This window comes from Rhodnius prolixus, unplaced genomic scaffold, assembly GCF_049639745.1.
Source record: "Rhodnius prolixus isolate KJV_2025 unplaced genomic scaffold, Rpr scaffold_33, whole genome shotgun sequence".
Classification (NCBI taxonomy): domain Eukaryota; kingdom Metazoa; phylum Arthropoda; class Insecta; order Hemiptera; family Reduviidae; genus Rhodnius; species Rhodnius prolixus.
This window is the reverse complement of record NW_027411608.1, coordinates 750052-771490: the sequence shown is the minus strand read 5'-3', so window position 1 is coordinate 771490 and position 21439 is coordinate 750052. Positions and strand designations below refer to the sequence as shown.

The following is a 21439-nucleotide window of genomic DNA, read 5'->3' as shown; positions in this document are numbered from 1 at the left end:
AAAATGAAGCAACTTCCAAGTAAATAATATTATTTTTATTCTCACAGAATACATTTTTTACTTAGTTTTATTTTAAGACACTTCAAAGATTCAGCTGCTACGAAGTTCGCCAGTCTTGTCAATCAGGTTATACACTAATTCATTTTGGAGCAACAGTGGAGGAGCCATAATTTTCGTCTAAAACTCCACTATGATTGATTTTATAGCTTTATTATTCTTAAAATAAACAAAAAAATGCACCATCAACATGGAAAGAAATATAATACATTGCAAAAGTTTTTTTTTTACATGATTGCTTTCTGTAATCTTTAGAAGTATAGGTTATATAATTTCTCGAGAATCCAACTTGTTACCAATATAACTCTTGTTTACAATTTTCAAATAATATGACGTACAATTTCAGCTTGAAATGTTTATAACTTCTGATATCTAAACAGATTGAGATTCAGAACGTTTAATACAAAAAAAATATATATTTCTTGTTGGTCGACAAACAATACCAAGTCTTCAAATTTTCTCTTATTACAACAAAATACCAAACTACTTGAAAATTAGAATGTGCCGCAAAATTATTGTCAAATTTAAGATTTTCATCAGGGCATAGAAAGCCACAGGAGCAAAATGTTTTCTAATTTAAAATGGCTGCCAGGTGAGTGTGTAAACAGGTGCCGCCTGGTGGTACTTTTGATAAACAAAAGTTTAGCTCCTATCGTGTTCTATTTCCTAATACAAATATTGCTTTTTTCATACAAAAATTGCTAACTACTAGAGGAGTTGTCAGTTATTAGTTACGTTAGTTTTGGATGAGTTTGGCTGATTTCATGAGATCTTTTGATTAATACCATTTCTTATATTTTTTCCTAACATTTCATAAAATGAAAATCTTTACTCACCTGACAACTTCTATTTAAATTTTGTTAGTTTTATATAATTTTTTGAAATTGTTTTAATTAATGATGTTTTTATGGAATGCCGAGCACTCTCAAATTCTGATATATTTAGATTCTGAGTTATTGGGGGTGTCAACTGTAGTGTAGAAAAACAATGTCTTAACCACTTCGATTTAATAGTTTTTTTGGGGGGGGGGAACAAAATCTTGTGACGTTCACAAATATTGAATATGAACTTTTCGCGATTAAATATTGCCCTGATCTGCTCTAAAATACTGACTTTAAAGTTAATAAAACAAAAATTAATGTTGATTGTGATGAGTTTATTTTTAGGTTTTACTTTCTCTAACACTTCTGAGAAAGAATATATAGGTTTCGTGACAGTAAATTGTTAAGCTTAGGATTCAAGATTGGCGAGGAATCGGTCCAAATAAAAAACAAACTCGTCTTTTTGCCAACGTTTATTTTATTTATTTTTTATTGTATTTTTATTTTTATATTACTGTTTTTTTACTGATTTTCTGTATTACTGAATTGTTTGTATTTGTGTATTTGTAATATCCAGGCCCTGAAGGAGACAATATATTTGTCGAAACGTTGGCAAGAGGACGAGTTTGTTTTTTATTTGACCGATTCCTCGCCAATCTTGAATCCTAAAACTACTGACTAAGCTAAGTAAGAGAAAGTGTAGTAATTGTCAAGATTCTGTATCTCAAGTTTTCATCAGAAATATTTGTTTAGAAATCTCCAAAGCACAAAAAAAAAGTGGTATTTACAAATGGCCTGTACGTCTATCTGTACATCCATAGTAACTAACGAAAACAGCAAAAAATACAGATAATTTAGATTTGATCTTTCACTTATGTACCACCATGTAACGCTACAATAAAGGTTTTGGTCAGATATGGTCAAATTAAAGAAAAAAAACTTAATTGAATGGTTTCTTCAATTCATTCTTCTGGTCCAGTTTTATCTGGACATCCTGAAAAAGCTCATAATTGCTACGTCTGTACACTGGAGTTATCTGCAGATAACTGAACGTTCAGTCAAATTCATGTAATAATAATTGGAGTGAATTGACTTCGTGCGATTGCTTTACAAGATAAATGTTTGTAGCTTCTTTTTTTTTGCATTTCGCCAATAGAAATTCAATTCAAAGTTAAATCCTTGAATGATAATTTCAAGATGACCTCATCCAGGTCATTTACCTGGATATCGCTAACTTGCCGGCCATCTTTAGTAACTTTATTTTGTCTTCTTCTTCAACTTGTCTAGTGAATTATGTATGCATGGTAGTTTATGGTTACTTCCTCATCATTGTATAGGGGGGAATACCTCCATCCATCTTCAAGTTTCTATACACGTTCCTAGCACCATTTGTGCAGCTTGACATACGTGCACAAAGGAGACATATCACTCTTTTCTCTTTTTTACTCATTTCCTATTCATTCAGTCAGGGTTTTGATTAAGGGTATTTTTTTTTTACTTCAGTAATCAAAAAAATCGTTCCAATCTAAACTTCAATATCCTCACAGAATGCTCTGAAATCAAATTTCAAATAATAATGAATCGTCTTAAAAGATGATTAGGCTTCTCTGTTAAGTGCTATCTTTAGTTCAATGTAAGGTCACATCCCTTGGATTAAAATTATTCCCCACAATTCCAAAAATTTGGAGACAAATGACTTTTTAATATTGTGAATTTTCTGATTTTTATTATTCTTTTGCGTTGAAAATTTTCAGTTTTCTGCGATTTTATACAAAAACCAATCAAGCCGAACTGTTCAGACTAGATACCTGAATACTGGTGTAAGGACATCCAAGTTTTATTTGAACATGTTTTTCATAAAATATGACTTTCTTTGGGTGTCCGGGGATAAAGGATTATTTCGTCTCCAAGGAAATTCCTCAATCCGGAAGTTTATTGATGGGATATCCTCTTTTTCATTCTTTTAAACTTCGCTTATAATATACACGTTCATAGGTGTATAACTTTTATTTGCATGAGAAAAGTATTGCCTATTTTGTAAGGCAGACTTGACGTCCATCTACCAAATTAGATGTCGTGGACGAAGGCGACTAGCAAGCATACTTTATTATTAATTCTCACATACCTGCAAGGCTAATATGCATTGCGGTACTGGGTTCGATTCCCGGTCTTGGCCTTGGATTTGATTTACTGGTTAAATGAGAAATGGTAAAGTACGTTTGCTAGTCGCCTCCGTCCACGACACCTAGTAAATGGTAGTTGGACGTTAAGAACTGCCTGAAAAAAAGTAGGCGATTACTTTACATTATTAATTCTCACATTAACCATTAGATAAACTTCAAGGCCTAGACTTGGGAATCTAATAATGTTTAACTTTGCAGTCCTGCCTCCAACCGCTCGGAAATCTCTAGACGACCACATTGGAATAATTTTTTGGTGGTGAGGGAGCAGAATAGCTTTCACTCTACAGAACTTCCGAGAAATTGTAGCTAGAGGAAGTCGTGTGAGTTTCAACATTAGATTCTGTCGTATTCAAGAGATCTCGAACTATACAGGAAGGAAACACATTCACACAGATAAAGGAAACATAGTCCCTCTTCCTTTCTTCTGCAATCGGAAGAAGAAGCAACTCGAACAGAGAATACCAAACTAACCGGCAAGAGAGTAGGGGTTAGTGCACCTTTTCATTTGCACCTCTAGATATAGTGGGGATAACAAGAATTCAGAATTTTTCTTCAGCCCGTCCATCCCGCCCCCCACTATTTCTTCAAAGCCGGGGGGATACATACCGGGACATCTTTAGTCGTCTACCTTTACCGCTTGCTTACCTGCGTGCCGTGTTTCTAACTGTATTTTAAAGTGTTTAACTTGAAATTTAAAAAAAGTATCTGTTCGTATTTCTCATTTTTTTTTTCTCTTCCAATGCTTAATTTAGTTTTTATGTACAATTTAATTTTATTAATTTAAGATAAGTAATTTGTTTTTTTAAGACATAAAAAAAATAACAAGTTTTCCAGTAAGAATGTGAAGATAAAAACAAATTGCGATCTTTTTTCGATTCTTCCGGGTCAAAATGAAACAGTTAAGGTTATATTTAACCTTCCACTATTTATTAGTTTAATAAAAACAATAAACATAAGTTCTTTAATTAAAACAATAATAAGTGATTTACTAGTATATCCCAGACTGAAATATAGAACAATACTTGTTATAAGACTGTAATATTTTTTTAGGAAGAGTTGTATATAGGATTTTTAAAAATACTTCAAGTTTTTTTTATATTACACTTACATAAACTAATAAATAATGTACAGTGATTGAATGTGAATAACCTCGAAGCAGCATGTATGGCTTTGGCCGCTATCTTGTGCTGGCAACTTTGCTACACACCTCGTTAAATTCACCAGGTGAGTTTTTGTTTTAACATTTTAACTTGTTCTTTTTTCTTATCGCACTAGTTAGTGACGTTTATTGTAATCAATGCAGATTTCAATTTTTCAGTTTTCATTGAAAATATCCGGTTTGACGTCACTTGTTTACGTAAAAAAAGTGACTTTCACCTAAAAAATCGAAAAATTCAAGCAACTCTAAAAATTAACAAATTATTTAAAGATCAGTCACTTTAAATTTCCAGAAACAGCTGTTTTTCCTCCCCAGAATTCCTTCCGCATAAAGAATAAGGTTCGAGAGATGGTGGAGGGGTCTCTGGAGATAGATACTCAATACAGAACATCTGTAGCCTCTTACAGATGGGTACATACATGCTGTGCCTTGAAATAGCAGAGACTTTTATGCAGCCGGGAGAGACTTTTATGTCGCACAACTTTCTCTTGAAAGCAGTCGATGACGTCTTAGAAAATCCCTTAGGAGATGCGTAACTAATTTATCCATTAAGTTTATAGAAAATCATTCATAGGATCCATTTTTCTATTATCTATTCAGTAAAATTTCACTTATAGCACTGTTTATTTAAAAAAAAATCTTTAGGAATTACTTGGAACTATAAATAATGCTAAAAAGATCTGTTTTGAAGGTTCATATTATGAAATAAAATACATCAAATACGAAAATTACTTTAGGACGCAAAAACTCTACTTGGTGCCCACCGGGCGGACCCTAGGAGTCACTCTCCTGAATTAAGAGTCTGATTAAACGGAAGGGTCTGGAGGGCGAGCTCTAAAGTCGGGGAGCCACAATAGATCCAAAGGGGTCGCAATGGCGTTGGCCTTGAGGCGGCCCTAATTTAATCTATTCTATTCTAACTTAGGGGCCAAAAGCTAGGAAAACCCTACTGTGACAAAACCAAAGTGAATGAAGCTTTCAAGATAAATAGAAAAAAAATCGAAAATCTGCACATTGGAACACTTCCCTTTTTTTTGCGTCAAATCCTTTTTTGAAAGTTTTAAACCAGAAAGTTTATAACCTTCTCCACTAAATATATTCAACTATTTATTAAAACTACGTACAGGTTTGTTTTGTAGGTTGCAGAAATTAACGCACTTTCACAAACACTACTTTCTATTTGGTACTATGCAGTACTACTAGAGCTACATAATATATACACTACTAGTGGTTACTAGATCCTTGTTGACAATCGCTGGTTACTTATTTATTTATGTTTCTATGGCAACAGAATTGCTATTTTGAAACAGCTGCTAACTGAATCAAACAATTTTTTGTTTCACTTATTGTAATTATAACTATATTTTTAAAGATTCTAAAAAGATTATTTACGGCTAATAATTATATATAAATTCATGGATTTGAAGATTATAATTTTTGTTTGTCTCAAAATAAATTGGAGAAAAAAAGTCACACGAATTTTTCTGTCAAAAATTTGAAGTCAATTTCTAATTTTTGAAACATATTTACTTCTTAATAAGGACATACTAAATTGAACTTAGAACCGTACATTACGTATACTTAAAGAACTCTTTAGAGAAATATAACTTCACACATATAACCTCTATAACCTCCCTAAAAATGTTTTTTAATTAAAAAAAATTATCTGTGTGCATGAAAATCTATTTACACAGCTTTGAGAAAATTGTTCGGACCATCTTCGAGAAAACCTTTACATCACGTTTACTTGTTCTGATTTTGTAGGAACAACCGTTTGTAAGCAGCACGTTTTATTTTAGAAACATGCGTTTCGCGCTGATTCTGCGGATTTATAAAAAAAGAAAGAAAAAAAAACGGGCTGAGAGAATAAACAATTGAAATTCTATTCAGAACAAAGTTACTCTTCTAGTAAATTACTTCCGTCGATTAGCAACCATTATGACTGACTGTGCGGAACCAGAAGATTCCGATGTGTTTTTTTTTTTTATTTCTTTAACTTTGAATAAATTCAATAGTTCTATGATCTATGGAAGAATATGTCTTCCACTTCAGACATGTTCATATAAATTGTGGTGAAAAGCTGATAAAGGGTTTTATTTTGTAGCAGTAACTTGAGGCAGCCAGTGCATCCAACGCACGATGATACATTTCTTTGGTTGGTCATCAAAAATCTCTTGTACTTCACTTTCATCCAATTTATCTCTTAAAAGAAAAAAAGAAGGTGTGCCAAGGACCGAAATGATCAGTGTAGAATGAAGTTAAAAGATAATGTTTAAAAAAATATTTTATGTGTGTACAGATAGTCCACATTATGGCCGCGAATTAGCAGCGTGAATTCACGCCGTGAATGGCGCGAAAAAACATGACATCGCCATTCACGGTGAGTACCGGCACGTGAATTCACGCCGCGAGCAACCTTATCGTGCAGAAACCTTTAAAAAATAAAAAGGCGAATGTGGATGGGTTCGCGGCAATATTAGTCGTATTTTTGCATCGTTGTAAAACACACAGTAAGTTTCGCACACAGTAAAATCTGTTGGTTAAAAAACAGTGAAAAATAATTTCTTGTGGCGCAAGAATCCTGTGCTTATAATTTATTCTTAGTGAGATTCTCACTCACTTTTTACTCAAGGTAATTTTAATTAAACATTATTAAGAATCCTGGTTCTCCCCAATCGGCGGAAGTGCTAACCCCCCCCTGCCAAAGGGTTCTGGTGGATCATACACTGGACTCTTGCGTGGCGATCCTGGGTTAAATTTTAGCTGCCTGCCCTAAGATTTCCAGGAGCTTCTTCAGCTCACCGTCTTGTTGTAAACGATGAAGAAACTTTGACATTATTATCCGCATCTTTTGAGAAATATTTTCCTAACTTGGACGTTTTGAAAATGGAATGGGTAGTCAACCCATTCATGCACTGTGAAATTAAACATCAGGAAGAAGAAATGCAAGAAAACTTAATTGATTTAAGAAACGATTTAGTTTTCAAAAGACTCTTCGCTGAAAAGGAGCTATCTGAGTTTTGGTTGTGTTTAAACACCAAATTTCCTAAACTTAGTAACAAGGCCGTCGAATCACTGTTACCATTTGGAAGCTCCTACCTCTGTGAGCAAGGTTTTTCAACACTTACGGAAATGAAGTCTAAGAGGCGTGAAAGACTTCAAATGATCGATGAGGAAATGCGCGTCTGTCTTTCAAAACTGGATCCCCGTATTGACTTTATATGTTCTCAAAAACAATCGCAATGTTCGCATTAATTATGTAAATTTAATATTTAAAAATAATAAAATGTGTTACATGTTTAAATTTTTTAATAGTATTTATTTATGTATTGTAATTACCTACGAGTAAATTTATAGTGAGTCCCACAGGTGCGCCGCGAAAAAAAAGTTTTAAGCTTAGTGCGCCGCAACTCGAAAAAGGTTGCCCGACACTGGTCTAGACTGTGGGGCAATGCCGTCAAGTACAAAGTTGCTGTATTTATTCTTTAGTCGCTACTTTGTCGAAACTTAAGTCAAACTAGGTCAATTTTTGACAGCCAATGTGGTGTACGTGAACATATCGGACCCTCTAACTGCCTCCAAATCGTCATATCAGCGAAATCAAAATATTTTTAAATACTAACTCACAGCTCAACAAACAGAACTCTAAACGGTTTAAAATTAAACCCGGGCCTCTCAGAAGATTTCAAGGGGAAATCCGATTCCAATTTAACCATTTTTTTTTGTTTCTTCAAGGAGTACGGCAGATGGATATTTTTAAAAGAGAGATAGAATCCGTTCTCTTAGCGGCCTATTGTAAAGAAGATCTTCCTGGCATTATTTTACATCTCAAGATAAAGGGGCTGGCTAGGATGTGAGCGGTTTGCCATGTCCCAAAGAGACTAGCCTGGGATGAACTTACATTTCTCTCGTTGTTATTAAGTAACTTTATCTTTCCAGTCCAAATGCTGGAAAAGGACCTAGTTATCCTGGTTGAAACCTAGTTGAAAAAAACCGCCAGTAGCTAGATTAACCATAGCCGAAAATTAATGTAGCAAGAATCCCCGGCTAGAAAACCAAGGACCTAATTACTGGTTCCGAGTATCTCTTTCGGGTCAACATTACCTCAGCTGTTTCTTTTTTGTTCTCAATTAAACTGATTTCTGAAGAAGACATAATTTTTTTGCGTAAACACTCTATAGAGTTTGAAGATTTATATATTGCGATTATGAGCACCGAATTCAATTGGATGGGTTTTTAAAGTCCCTGGAACGTTTACAGTCAGAATGAGGTCACTTTATTCCCAATAAAAACTATTTAAAAAAAACAGGTCATTTGGCTAATTCTATTCAAAATTAATGCATAAGCTCTCATAATTAGACCATTATCATACCAGCATCCCATCAGCAAATTTAATAACAAAAAAAAAAGAGAATCTATTACATAACAGTTGCATACTTGGGAATAAAAAAAAAAAAACTAACTTCAAGAGTAGGAGAAAAACGCGTGGACGCGATCTGATACTCCGTATGTGAACAGCATACATCTGTTGTAACGGGATATTTTATATTATTATACTGTTAGACACTCCGTCACTATTTCCGGTTTTTATTTTATCATTAACTGTGTTTATATAACAGTTTTTATTTTTGGAGAAAATTTAAAAAAAACGAAGATCAATTTTGTTTACGTCACCCAAACCTCACTCACTGATAGATGTTCTAAGTCGAATTTTTCTAGGATCGACAAAATACTAATGACGTGTGTATAGTGTGTAGTAAGATCCTAGGAATCATTTTCGAGCAAATCTGTTAACAACCTTTAAAAAGGTACTTTTGATTGAGTAAAGTTTTTTTAAACTTGGTTTTATAAAATTAATGTAATACGAAGGGATTACAACAATCCTGTGGACATAACCGAACGCTTGAACAAAATGATTCAATCTAAAGTACTGTTCAGCTGGTACTAACACAAAAAAAGTTGTCGAGAGAACATCCCCTACTTCCTTCCTGTGACTGCCATGAGTGACGCCATGAGTGACGAAGCAGGATGTGAAAAGCTATACCATTCATTGTCCTCTTCCCTTGGACATGATTGAAGATAGGGATTTCCAAAAATTCTAGAAATCAGTCTTGAGAGCTTTATAAGGTCAATCCGGCTCACTTTTCTTAGTCTTTCTTACTAACTTCCCGGTTCTGGCGTGTAAGGTATCTTGAAAATAAAAAAATAAAAATAGCTGAGATCCAATGAGACCAGACAGGCTTTACAACACCACTCTACGGATAACAAAAAAAACTTACACATCTACTCACTCAAGTAATTGTATACATCAGCTACAGAACCTGTGTCCAATGTGTGAGAACACAGCAAGTGTCCCCATCCTAAGTGTTGTTCGTGATATTGGATAATCACTTGACAAGTCAAAGAACCCTTCAACAAATGGGTAGAAAGAGCTTTTTCTCCAAGGAAATTCCACTTACTGAGCAATAATTCAGTCATTTTCAATTTTCCACGCTTCAGACGTTTTGTCCAATTATTCGCTATAATACGTAGTTAGGTGCGTACGATGTCTTTAGTCCAAGGCTGGCTGCTGTAAAAGAGAAATTTATCTTACAACTTATATTATCATAAAAGTCTCAATTTATGAAATAAAACAAAACAAAAAGTGAAACAATACAAGAAATATCTCTGTTTCCCTAAAAAAACGTTTAGTTTAATTCAAAGAAATACAGATCAATTAGATACAATTGGATTTCTTGCCGGATTAAAATGTTAGCTCACTGCAGGCCAATTAACTGAAGAAAATTTGGTGTAAACACTCTCAAATGACCTTCATTTCATTATTTAATACAATCTCCAAGGTTCTAACTCGACTCAGAATAAAAAAAAAGTAAAAGTAATCGCCTATTTTTTCAAGCGGGGCTGAACGTCCAACTACCAATTTTTGGACGGAGGGCAACTAGTAAACATTCTTTACTGTAAATTTCTCATATTAACCATTAAACAAAATCCAAGGCCTAAGACCAGGAATCGAACCCAATACACACATTAGCTTCGCAGGTCTCGGGAATAAAAAAGAAAATCGACCTCTTCATAACAATTCCTAGAACCGCACATTACGCAGAAATGAGATTTTAGAGGGAAGCGTACCTCCCAGAGTCAAAAAGGTAGAAATAAAACTGGGAAGTGACAACAATTAGAGTGAGTCTGCTTGGATGGAGATTAGGAACATTGAAACGATCTGTCTGTGACTCCACCAGGCATTCAGAACAGAAGCATAATGAGTACGGCAGTCTCACAGTCCCGGTAGGGATCCTATGGTGTACCCTCAAAGGGCGTGAGCCAAATATAGAACAGCAATATACAGAGGCAGCAGTGAATAGCCAACAAAGTTGGACGGTACAAAGTGATGAGCAATGGTGAGTAAAAATATAGCCAGAGGCAGATGAGAAACGATCATTATTAGCCAATCGCGTAAAAATTTACTACGCTATATTGTTCCCCAACAAATCAAGTCCTGTCCTTTAATAATTAAGAACAAATAACGACGTTCTCCAATTCTCAAGCTTCAGAGATTCAAATTCCGAATCTTTGAACCATATTCAATTCTTCCTAACATTTAACTTTCGTAAAAACCATACATCATACTAAGAAAAATTTGCCTAACCCTCCAAAACAGGACCTAACCAAGACAGGCAAAATGGAGGGGAAATAACAATTCTGATAAGTGACACTTCATTTTAGCTAATTTTTTTTCGAATCCTGAATTTTAGCAATTCGTTTATGACTTCTTAAGTGTACGTACGTTACAGTATAGTGCAGCGGTTCCCAATCTTTTTGCATTAGTGTACCCCTTTACTTGATTGTTCCCTCAGTGTGTACCCCTGACATATACATATATATAAAATAAATAATCGTATTCTTGATTTTACGTATTGTAACTTTAAATTAACAGCAAAACAATCTGAATATAATGTGCCTTGTAAAGAACATATACATACGATATGTTCCTTTTAAAAAAATCAATTATGAATAGGTAAACATTTCAAACCAATAACTATTGCAGGGGTCGTAAATTGAAACAGCAAAGCGTTAATAAAGGAGACGTTAATTATATGCGGGCCATGTCTAATATTAGTCAAAACTAAAGCCACATTTTTTCGCAATTTTTACATTTTCAAGAAATCATTTAATAATTTTTGATATACAAATATATTTACTTTAAAAAAAAAAAATACTGCAGTATCGAATGAGTACTTAATTCTTGTCAATTTATATGTTATTCAGTTTTATTATAATAATAAGGATAAGAGCAGAATGTCGTTTAAATGTTACGTAGGAGTGCCCTAAACCTTTCATCCTGCCAAATTTTATCAAAATCGGGTTAACATTTACAGAGTTATTAGTAATAATAATCTTGAGAAGGGGCCTCACATATATGGGGCTAACTCCTCCCCCATTCGATGTACAGGGTCGAGACCCCCAAAAGGCACATCTACATAAAATTCCGAATCGTATGACTCCTCATTCTCAAAAATTGGTCGGCCCGTTTAGGCGCTACGTTGTTTACAAAAAAAGGTAACAACAACAACAAGAATATTTTCTGAAAAAGCCGTTTTTGCTCATTTACGGCAACTTTTTTCTCAAAATCTACTTAATCTGGGTTGTTGCAAAAAAAATTACAGTTATAAAGGAGGGTTTGCTCTTTATTTTAAAAAAAATTTGGGAATTTTATCTTTTATAGTAAAAGAGAAAAAAATGTCAAAGCTGGGTGTTTTTCAACGTTACGCTTTTTCGTGCAGTTTTTGACGATCAACCCTTATACAACTGTCCTACCGGACAGTTTTAATTTTGTAATTAAGTTGTAGGAATCATTTATTATATAATTTTTTCTCATTAATAATATATCTGTATAATTTTTATATCTTCCGCCATAATAACTTCTTTTTTTTTTGCTAGCCCCTAAACAATCTTTCGTAGACCCCAGTTTGGGAACCGCTGAGTATAGTGTGTACATCATTACACAGTAATGACCGTACATTATACTGAAATAGCCATTTATTGCCTTCTATCCTCTCTTTCCACAACTAAGTGAACCTAAATTAATCTTACGGGGATAAAGAATTAAAAAAATATAAATACATGTAGAGCTATTTGAGTGCAAGCAGTAATACCAACCAAAGAACATTAATATACCGAAGATTAAAATTACAAGAGAAGTTTACGCGAAAATTTTAAAAAGTGAAAAAAAATTAGTACCAATTCCGGTTGAGGTACTTCCTTCTGTATGAAAGTATTGCTAAGAGTACTTAAACGAAACTAGAGCAACTGGAGCTGCCTGGGGTTATTTTTAATCTAGAATCACAACACAACAGATTATTTCTCAAAAATAAAAATAAAAAAACTTTTTGAACTCAGGTGATTATTAACAGTTATTTAATTTGAAAACTTGATAGAAATAACTAAAAAATTTTTGGGCCAATTAAAATGGAAGGTCCCTTTAGGACAGAAAAAAAAATATAAAGTTTTGATTATTTCCATTAACATTATTACTATGTGTAGAAAAAGATGATAATAATAATAATAATGTGGGAAAGATGTGGACAATCGGTCCTCGTTCCAGGTTGATGTGAGTATTTTGTGGTGACGTCGTCGTCGTCGTCGTCGTGGGAGACGATAATCAACTTCTGCACAGTGGGGGTGGAAATATCGCCAGCCTCTGGAGGACAGCTGTCTTCCAACATATTTCGTCACACCAACCATTGGCCTGCTGTTTCCCCCTTCTCTTTGTATATTCTCAATAATAACGTCTGTAATAATAGTAATAACCGGCTATCATGGCAACAATACAATCATTCTGTTGATGAGAAGTTTAGAAAAAGAAAGAAAGGAGAGATGTGCTTGATGAAAGCAACAATACTGTACCTAACTGGACAGTCCTCTCTCTTACTAGCTGGCATACTATGGCGGACTTTGATCTAAGCGCTGACTGACAACACTCCTCAGATTGTCTTTTATTAACCTTAGGGGTTTTCTATTCTACAATTGTTGCTACAAAAATTCTTATCCTACCAGAAATAATGTTACAGGCCACAGAAGACGACTGACTAAGCTCTCCAGTTTTCAAATTAAGCTAAACTTTTAGATACCGCTTGGATTCCCAAGATTCTGCAAACTCGCACAGACTATCATTATAAATGATTACCTAAGTGAGAATTTTTCAACTCAAGTCTTTATTTTTCATTTATCATCATACACACACCGGAAGCAAATTGTGTGCTATAACCCAGGGACTCTTCAGTTGATCTAAATTAAAATCCAAATTTCCAGCGTTGAACCCATATCGCAACACGTTTCTCTGGAAAGCAGCTAATACAGCATCCATTTCCCCTTACGCAGCCCCGCTCAACTACGTCTCAATAAAACTATAGCAAAAGTAATAACAGTTCGCGCTCTAGAAAGCTTCCACTTGTTTGCATCCACTAATTGGCATTTATAATTATATACTCCTTTGGGAGTCGGCACTGGCTCACTGGCCATCCTATATGTTCATCCGAGTGTGATCCACTCGTGGATTGTATCTCAACGTTTTACTGCTCAACTGGTTGTACCAATATATGTATATGCACATATAAATTTAATTTTAAAAAAAACAAATTGAAGCACATTAGGTTAATATGTTTCTCTTATCGAGCAAACATATTCAAATAACTTTTCACACTAATAAGCGTAAATTTAACATAAGGAAATTTATTATATTTTAATCACCTAATAATGGGTAAAATGGAGACTTTTACTCTTGCTTCTGATAAGAGGAAATAATCCGAGAAACATGTTTTGAAACCTCCTGTATACGAACAAAATATTTTTTTCAGTTCATGGGCTATAAAGGCTGTGTAAATGTTGAAAGTAGCCAATTAATAAGCAGATCAAGATCAACCGCTTCTCATCCTTTCCGAGAGAGCGTATTACCTTTCCACAAACAGCTGAAAGTACATTACTTCAAAGTACCACAACTTCATCATAAAAACAATGTTCACGAAAAAAAAAGAAAAGCTATAAGCCTTTTTTTTAAAATGAATTTTCATTTTAAAGAATTTCAAACAAAATGATAGCTTTCTTTTTAAGAAAGTAGTTGTACACTACAAGTGATTAAGTTCAAAAAGCATACTTAGCAGAAATGGTATTCGAGAAAAATTGATCAACTAAATTGGACAGCTGAAGAACCAATTGTAAAATTGCAAATCCTGAGAAGCCATTCTCTTAATAATCGACATTGAAGCAACTCATTTAATTCTCACTACTATTAAAATACAATATAATGACACCATAAAAGCAAACAGTATATTTAATACGTTAAAGCAAAACCGTTGCGAGTAGGTTAAAAAAAAAAGGATTGATCGATTTTTAAACAAATCGATTTTACAGTATCACTTGGAGGCAGTTACATAATATACTCCTTAACAAAAACTTACAGTTTAAAATGTTAAGTATAAGGGTTGATTAAACGCCAAAAGGTACACAAATCAGCGAGTACCCAACATTTCATTAATACTTCATTAATAGTCAAGTAATTCTACTGCATTAATTTTCATTAATAAGTTATTTTTTAGAATTTATTAGATGTCACAGACCCTTATGCTGGCCATTTTCGTCTACAAAATATATGTTCAAGTAGCACTGTAGATTGACTGTAATATCTAGTTATTTATAATAATCAAACTATTAATTACAGGTTAAAAAGAAAAAAAAATATGAGGCTAAAAAATTCAAAACTTTTTTTTATAAAAAACTTACATTAATGATTTTATTTTATTTATATATTTTTATTTTTAAATAAAAATCGTCGGTTTAAGTTCATTCTTTGATTAAAGTAATTGTCATTTTATGAAGTAGTCAAACGTTTATAATAATAGGTAATAATTATCTGGCTTTATCGCAAATAATATAGTTTTCTTCAATTACATTCTCAATCTAGGTGTTCTTCCCACAATGTTGTATATATGTAATATAAAGTAAATAAGATATGCATATTTTTAGGACAGCTAATTATTCCAGGATTTTACTATAAGCAAAAATTAGGGGGACTAAATTAAATTACAATTGAGAAATGAATAATTGTTGTTGAATAATCTACTTGTTATTATCTGTGTATTATTTGTGCTCACGAATATTTCGGTAAGACGAATTCAAGACAGTAGCCTACTCTAACTTTGTCTTTTTCTACATTAACATGCATGTACGTATATATGTGATTTATCATAATTATAACAAAAAAATATTATAAATGAAGTGGCCAGCATAAGGGTCTGTGACATCTAATAAATTCTAAAAAATAACTTATTAATGAAAATTAATGCAGTAGAATTACTTGACTATTAATGAAGTATTAATGAAATGTTGGGTACTCGCTGATTTGTGTACCTTTTGGCGTTTAATCAACCCTTATACTTAACATTTTAAACTGTAAGTTTTTGTTAAGGAGATTTTTGTACCTTTTGGATAGATTTTCCTTTTTGTCTATTTTACAAAGTTACATATCTTCTTAACAGATTTTTTTAAAATTTGGAATAAGCAATTCTATCATTATAACCTGAGAAGGTGTCAAGTCGGAACCGTAACTACCACTGGAGAGATCTTTTTATAGAATGATTATAGTTGCGTTCCCCCAAACCATCCTCAATAACAATTTTTTTGAAAAAGCGTTTTGAATAACATAGGAAGGTATTTGTACGTAAATAGCAAAATTAAACTGCGATTTCAGTACTTCCTTTTAAGAGGAGTAAGAAAAATAAACTACGATTGCAGTACTTCTCCCTAAAAGGCAAAGAGGAAAGATTTTTTAATCGAACGACAATTCATTGATTTAAATCGGTTCACTCATTGATAATTTAAACGATTGCAGTACTTCCTCTTAGTAGGTGTAAGAGCAAGATGGCACTTGACAGCCACGTAGAGGAGCTTTAACCACTTATTCGGGCTGAATTTTATCAAAATCGGACTAAGCGTTATAGAAATATTGGTAATAATAGTTTTAGAAAGGGTCTTATTTGGGTGGGGCAAACTCCCCTCCTTATGAGGCACGGCGTCGAGACTTTTAAAGTGCAAATCTGTACAAAATTTCGATTCGAATGACACTTCATTCATGAAAATCGGTTCACGTGACGATAATTTGAAACGATTGCTATACTTCCCCTTAAAAAGTGTTAGAGCTGATCGTCGCTTTAATGTTACGTAGGGGAGCCCTAACCCTATCACCCTACCAAATTTTATCAAAATCGGGCCAAGATTTACAGAGTAATTAGTAATAATAATTTTGGAGGGGGCCTTACATAAAGGGGGCTAACTCCTCTCCCATTCGATGTACAGCATCGAGACCCCCAAAAGGCACATCTACATAAAATTCCGAATCGAATGACACTTCATTCATGAAAATCGGTTCACGTGACGATAATTTGAAACGATTGCTATACTTCCCCTTAAAAAGTGTTAGAGCTGATCGTCGCTTTAATGTTACGTAGGGGAGCCCTAACCCTATCACCCTACCAAATTTTATCAAAATCGGGCCAAGATTTACAGAGTAATTAGTAATAATAATTTTGGAGAAGGCCTTACATAAAGGGGGCTAACTCCTCTCCCATTCGATGTACAGCATCGAGACCCCCAAAAGGCACATCTACATAAAATTCCGAATCGAATGACACCTCATTCATGAAAATCGGTTCACGCGTTTAGGCGCTACGTTGTTTACAAAAAAGGTAACAACAACAACAAGAACAACAACAAGAACAACAACAAGAACAACAACAAGAACAAGAACATTTTTTGAAAAAGCCGTTTTTGCTCATTTTCGGCAACTTTTTTCTCGAAACCTATTAAATCTGGGTGGTTGCAAAAAAATTACAGTTATAAAGGAGGGTTTGGAGTAAGATTTAAAGAAAATTTGGGAATTTTATCTGTTATAGAAAAAGACAAAAAAATTGTCAAAGTTGGGTGTTTTTCAACGTTACGCTTTTTCGTGCAGTTTTTGATGGTCAACCCTTATACAACTGTCCTACCGGACAGTTTTAATGAAATTTGATCTAGCTGCAATTTTTAGTTTTTGAGTTTTATTAAGCCAATACTTAAGATTCTACACATCCACACTCAGATAATTTTTTTTGTTTACATGGAACATCAAAACATAAACGCTACATAATTAAAACTGTCCGGTAGGACAGTTGTATAAGGGTTGATCGTCAAAAACTGCACGAAAAAGCGTAACGTTGAAAAACACCCAACTTTGACAATTTTTTTCTCTTTTTCTATAAAAGATAAAATTCCCAAATTTTCTTTAAAATATAGGGCAAACCCTCCTTTATAGCTGTAATTTTTTTGCAACCACCCAGATCTAATAGGTTTCGAGAAAAAAGTTGCTGAAAATGAGCAAAAACGGCTTTTTCAAAAAATGTTCTTGTTCTTGTTCTTGTTGTTGTTGTTGTTGTTGTTCTTCTTCTTCTTGTTACCTTTTTTGTAAACAACGTAGCGCCTAAACGCGTGAACCGATTTTCATGAATGAGGTGTCATTCGATTCGGAATTTTATGTAGATGTGCCTTTTGAGGGTCTCGATCCTGTACATCGAATGGGAGAGGAGTTAGCCCCCTTTATGTAAGGCCCCCTCCAAAATTATTATTACTAATTACTCTGTAAATCTTAGCCCGATTTTGATAAAATTTGGTAGGATGATAGGGTTAGGGCTCCCCTACGTAACATTAAAGCGGCAATCAGCTCTTACACTTGTTAAGGGGAAGTATAGCAATCGTTTCAAATTATCGACACGTGAACCGATTTTCATGAATGAAATGTCATTCGAATCGAAATTTTGTACAGATTTGCACTATAAAGGTCTCGACGCCGTGTCTCATAAGGAGGGGAGTTTGCCCCACCCAAATAAGGCCCTTTCTAAAACTATTATTACCAATATTTCTATAACGCTTAGTCCGATTTTGATAAAATTCAGCTCGAATAAGTGGTTAAAGCTCCTCTACATTGCTGATGCTCTTGCACCTACTAAGAGGAAGTACTGCAATCGTTTAAATTATCAATGAGTGAACCGATTTAAATCAATGAATTGTCGTTCGATTAAAAAATCTTTGCCTCTTTGCCTAGAAGTACTGCAATCGCAGTTTATTTTTCTTACTCCTCTTAAAAGGAAGTAATGAAATCGCAGTTTAATTTTGCTATTTACGCACAAATACCTTCCTATTTTATTCAAAACGCTTTTTCAAAAAAAGTTGTTACTGAGGATGGTTTGGGAGACCTTAACGATAATCATTCTTTAAAAAGATCTCTCTAGTGGTAGTTACGGTTCCGACTTACCATCTTATCAGGTTATAATGATAGAATTGCTTATTCCAAATTTAAAAAATTCTGTAAAGCAGATATGTAACTTTGTAAAATAGACAAAAAGGAAAATCTATCCAAAAGGTACAAAAATCTCTTTAACAAAAACTTACAGTTTAAAATGTTAAGTATAAGGGTTGATTAAACGCCAAAAGGTACACAAATCAGCAAGCACCCAACATTTCATTAATTCTTCATTAATATTTAAGTAATTTTACTGCATTAATTTTCATTAATATTTTTTAGAATTTATTAGATGTCACAGACCCTTATGCTGGCCACTTCATTTATATTTTTTTGTTATAATTAAGATAAATCACACATATGTACATGCATGTTAAAGTAGAAAAAGACAAAGTTAGAGTAGGCTACTGTCTTGAATTCGTCTTACCGAAATATTCGTGAGCACAAATAACACACAGTTAATAACAAGTAGATTATTCAACAACAATTATTGATTTCTCAATTGTAATTTAATTTAGTCCCCCTAATTTTACTTATAGTAAAATACTGGAATAATTAGCTGTCCTAAAAATATACATATCTTATTTACTTTATATTACATATTACATTTTTTTTTATAAAAAAAAGTTTTGAATTTTTTAGCCTCATAATTTTTTTTTATTTTTTATAACGTTTTTCTTTTTAACCTGTATTTAATAGTTTGATTATTATAAATAACTAGATATTACAGTCAATCTACAGTGCTACTTGAACAAATATTTTGTAGACGAAAATGGCCAGCATAAGGGTCTGTGACATCTAATAAATTCTAAAAAATATTAATGAAAATTAATGCAGTAAAATTACTTAAATATTAATGAAGAATTAATGAAATGTTGGGTGCTTGCTGATTTGTGTACCTTTTGGCGTTTAATCAACCCTTATACTTAACATTTTAAACTGTAAGTTTTTGTTAAAGAGTCTCTGATTATAGATTAGTGCACCAAATTTAATTAAACAAATATTTGCTAATACTAACCTATCGACTCAATCGGACGTAAAAGTTATTTTTTTTTTTTTTTTTTTGTATTTCTTTAAATCAAAAATATCTTTTCGGGGCGTTCACCAAAAACTTCCTTCTAACGGTCAACATCACACACTCTGGCGTCAGTCACAATGTTGACAATTGTCCATGCAACAACAACACATGTATAACGGTACACATATACATCGCTTTAGGGCTGTCATTTCCCGTGAAATTAGTACTCTCCTCTTCACCATATTCCCTGTCTCTCTCTTTCATTAGCTATCTTGGTCATTAGTTACGTTAGTTCTATTGCTACATGTAAGTACCGGTAAATCTAATTGAATCACGGACTGGAAAGAAATAAAATACAGCTAATGAATTTTTGTTTACTTCTATGTAAATATATTTTATTTACATCCACTGACTTAGTATTAATGTTGTGTATTTATTGGTTGCTGGAGGTATCCTTCTTGAATACTCTATGGAAATCTTAGGCAACTAATATACGAGTATATCCTGCGGACAGATTTCTAACTAGAATAAAATGCATTATGATCTGCAATGTAGAACGTCTATGTACAGTTAATGTAAATTCCTATTACTTGAATTTCAGCCTGGGAAATGCTAGGAAATTCGCCCCTGAGCTCCAAGGAGTGATCCTTGACCCATACCCTCCTAGCTCCAGACACCTCAAATGTCCTCGACTTAATGTACCAAGGCACCATGCGCTATTTTCCCCCTCCTCCTCTTCCTCCTCTAGGGGCCTTAAAGTACGTGTTTTCGGTGGCGTTTCAATTTCGAAAATTGGGATATATCAATACTTTTGCTAAATAGGAAATTCAAAAGTTCGCTTATTTTAAAATAATAATGCATGGTTAAATACTAAATCAATGAAACCTATTAAAAGTTTCGAGACTTCCGAGTCCATCAGAAGATACGAATGAGTGAAAATAACTGGACGGATGAAATAGTGTGCAACTCTGATCTGACCACTAATTAGATTACGCAATCCAAACCCGGAAATAGTGTGCGTTATATAATATAATGTTCATTAAGCTTAACGTCCCCATACATTATTCCCAAATAAAAACAGGGAAATTGCCAATCTTTAGGTAGGATTCATTTCAAATGTTCGTTACCCTTTCAGCGCATTTACTTTCATATATGATCTGAAAGTCATACTTTCGCTTTCATGTTACTTTGGTTTAGGTAAAATGATGCGGCCACTCTCTATTAATTGTTCCATAATATCTCATAACAGAATAGAGAAGAAATATCTAAATAGAATTTCTTAATTTCATAGTATAAATACATAGAGAACTATACTTAGAAATGAAATATGATTTTACCAACAAGTTTCTCTAATAAAAAGATTAGGCGAGGATATTTAAAAAAGAAAAAAGAAAAAAAAAGATCGTGTAATGTCACGAAGTAAACATGGAAGTCACATTACCAATTTGTAAACATCACTTTTTGGTACTCAGGGAACCATAAAACGGCTGTTACCTTAAAATTGTAGACATTTTATATCTTCTCTTACCTATAATATTAAAAGAAAGAAAAAATCCATCATCCATAGCAATTTGATTCAAGGACAAATCATCCCTGGTAGGTTACAATCAAGTAATAAGAACTGTTTAAAATAAATAATTCTCTTATTTAAAAAACCTTAATAAACAATAACCTTAAAAACAATAATTTTAACATAATACATGTAACAGTGTAGCGTTCAAGTCATAGTTGTACACAATTGAAACCTTCTTAGTACGAGGGTCGTTTGAAAAGTCCGTGCAAAAATAAAAAGTATTTAATTTTTTGGGGTAAACCTTTTTTATTTTTCAACATAGTCTCCTTTTAGGCTTATACACTTCGTCCAACGCTGCTCTA

General features: G+C 33.4%; 1 protein-coding gene and 1 long non-coding RNA gene across 5 annotated transcripts in view; one reads left to right on the top strand and one right to left on the bottom strand.

Annotated features, from left to right (window-relative positions):
* The first annotated feature begins 3671 nt into the window (after positions 1-3671).
* Positions 3672-21439, top strand: part of pwn (calcium-binding EGF-like domain-containing protein pawn) — a 54140-nt gene continuing 36372 nt past the window's right edge. For all 4 annotated transcript variants that reach the window (XM_074130128.1, XM_074130130.1, XM_074130127.1 and 1 more), the window contains exon 1: positions 3672-4285. In XM_074130128.1, the coding sequence (XP_073986229.1) occupies positions 4222-4285 (64 nt within the window). In that variant the 5' untranslated portion in view covers positions 3672-4221. The remainder of the gene's footprint in view (positions 4286-21439) is intronic.
* On the bottom strand, positions 4305-14585 carry LOC141455241 (uncharacterized). The gene is made up of 5 exons (XR_012459177.1): positions 14371-14585; positions 13968-14185; positions 9512-9789; positions 5345-9410; positions 4305-4438 (listed from the first exon to the last, which is right to left on the bottom strand). It is a non-coding gene; the product is annotated as an uncharacterized lncRNA (long non-coding RNA).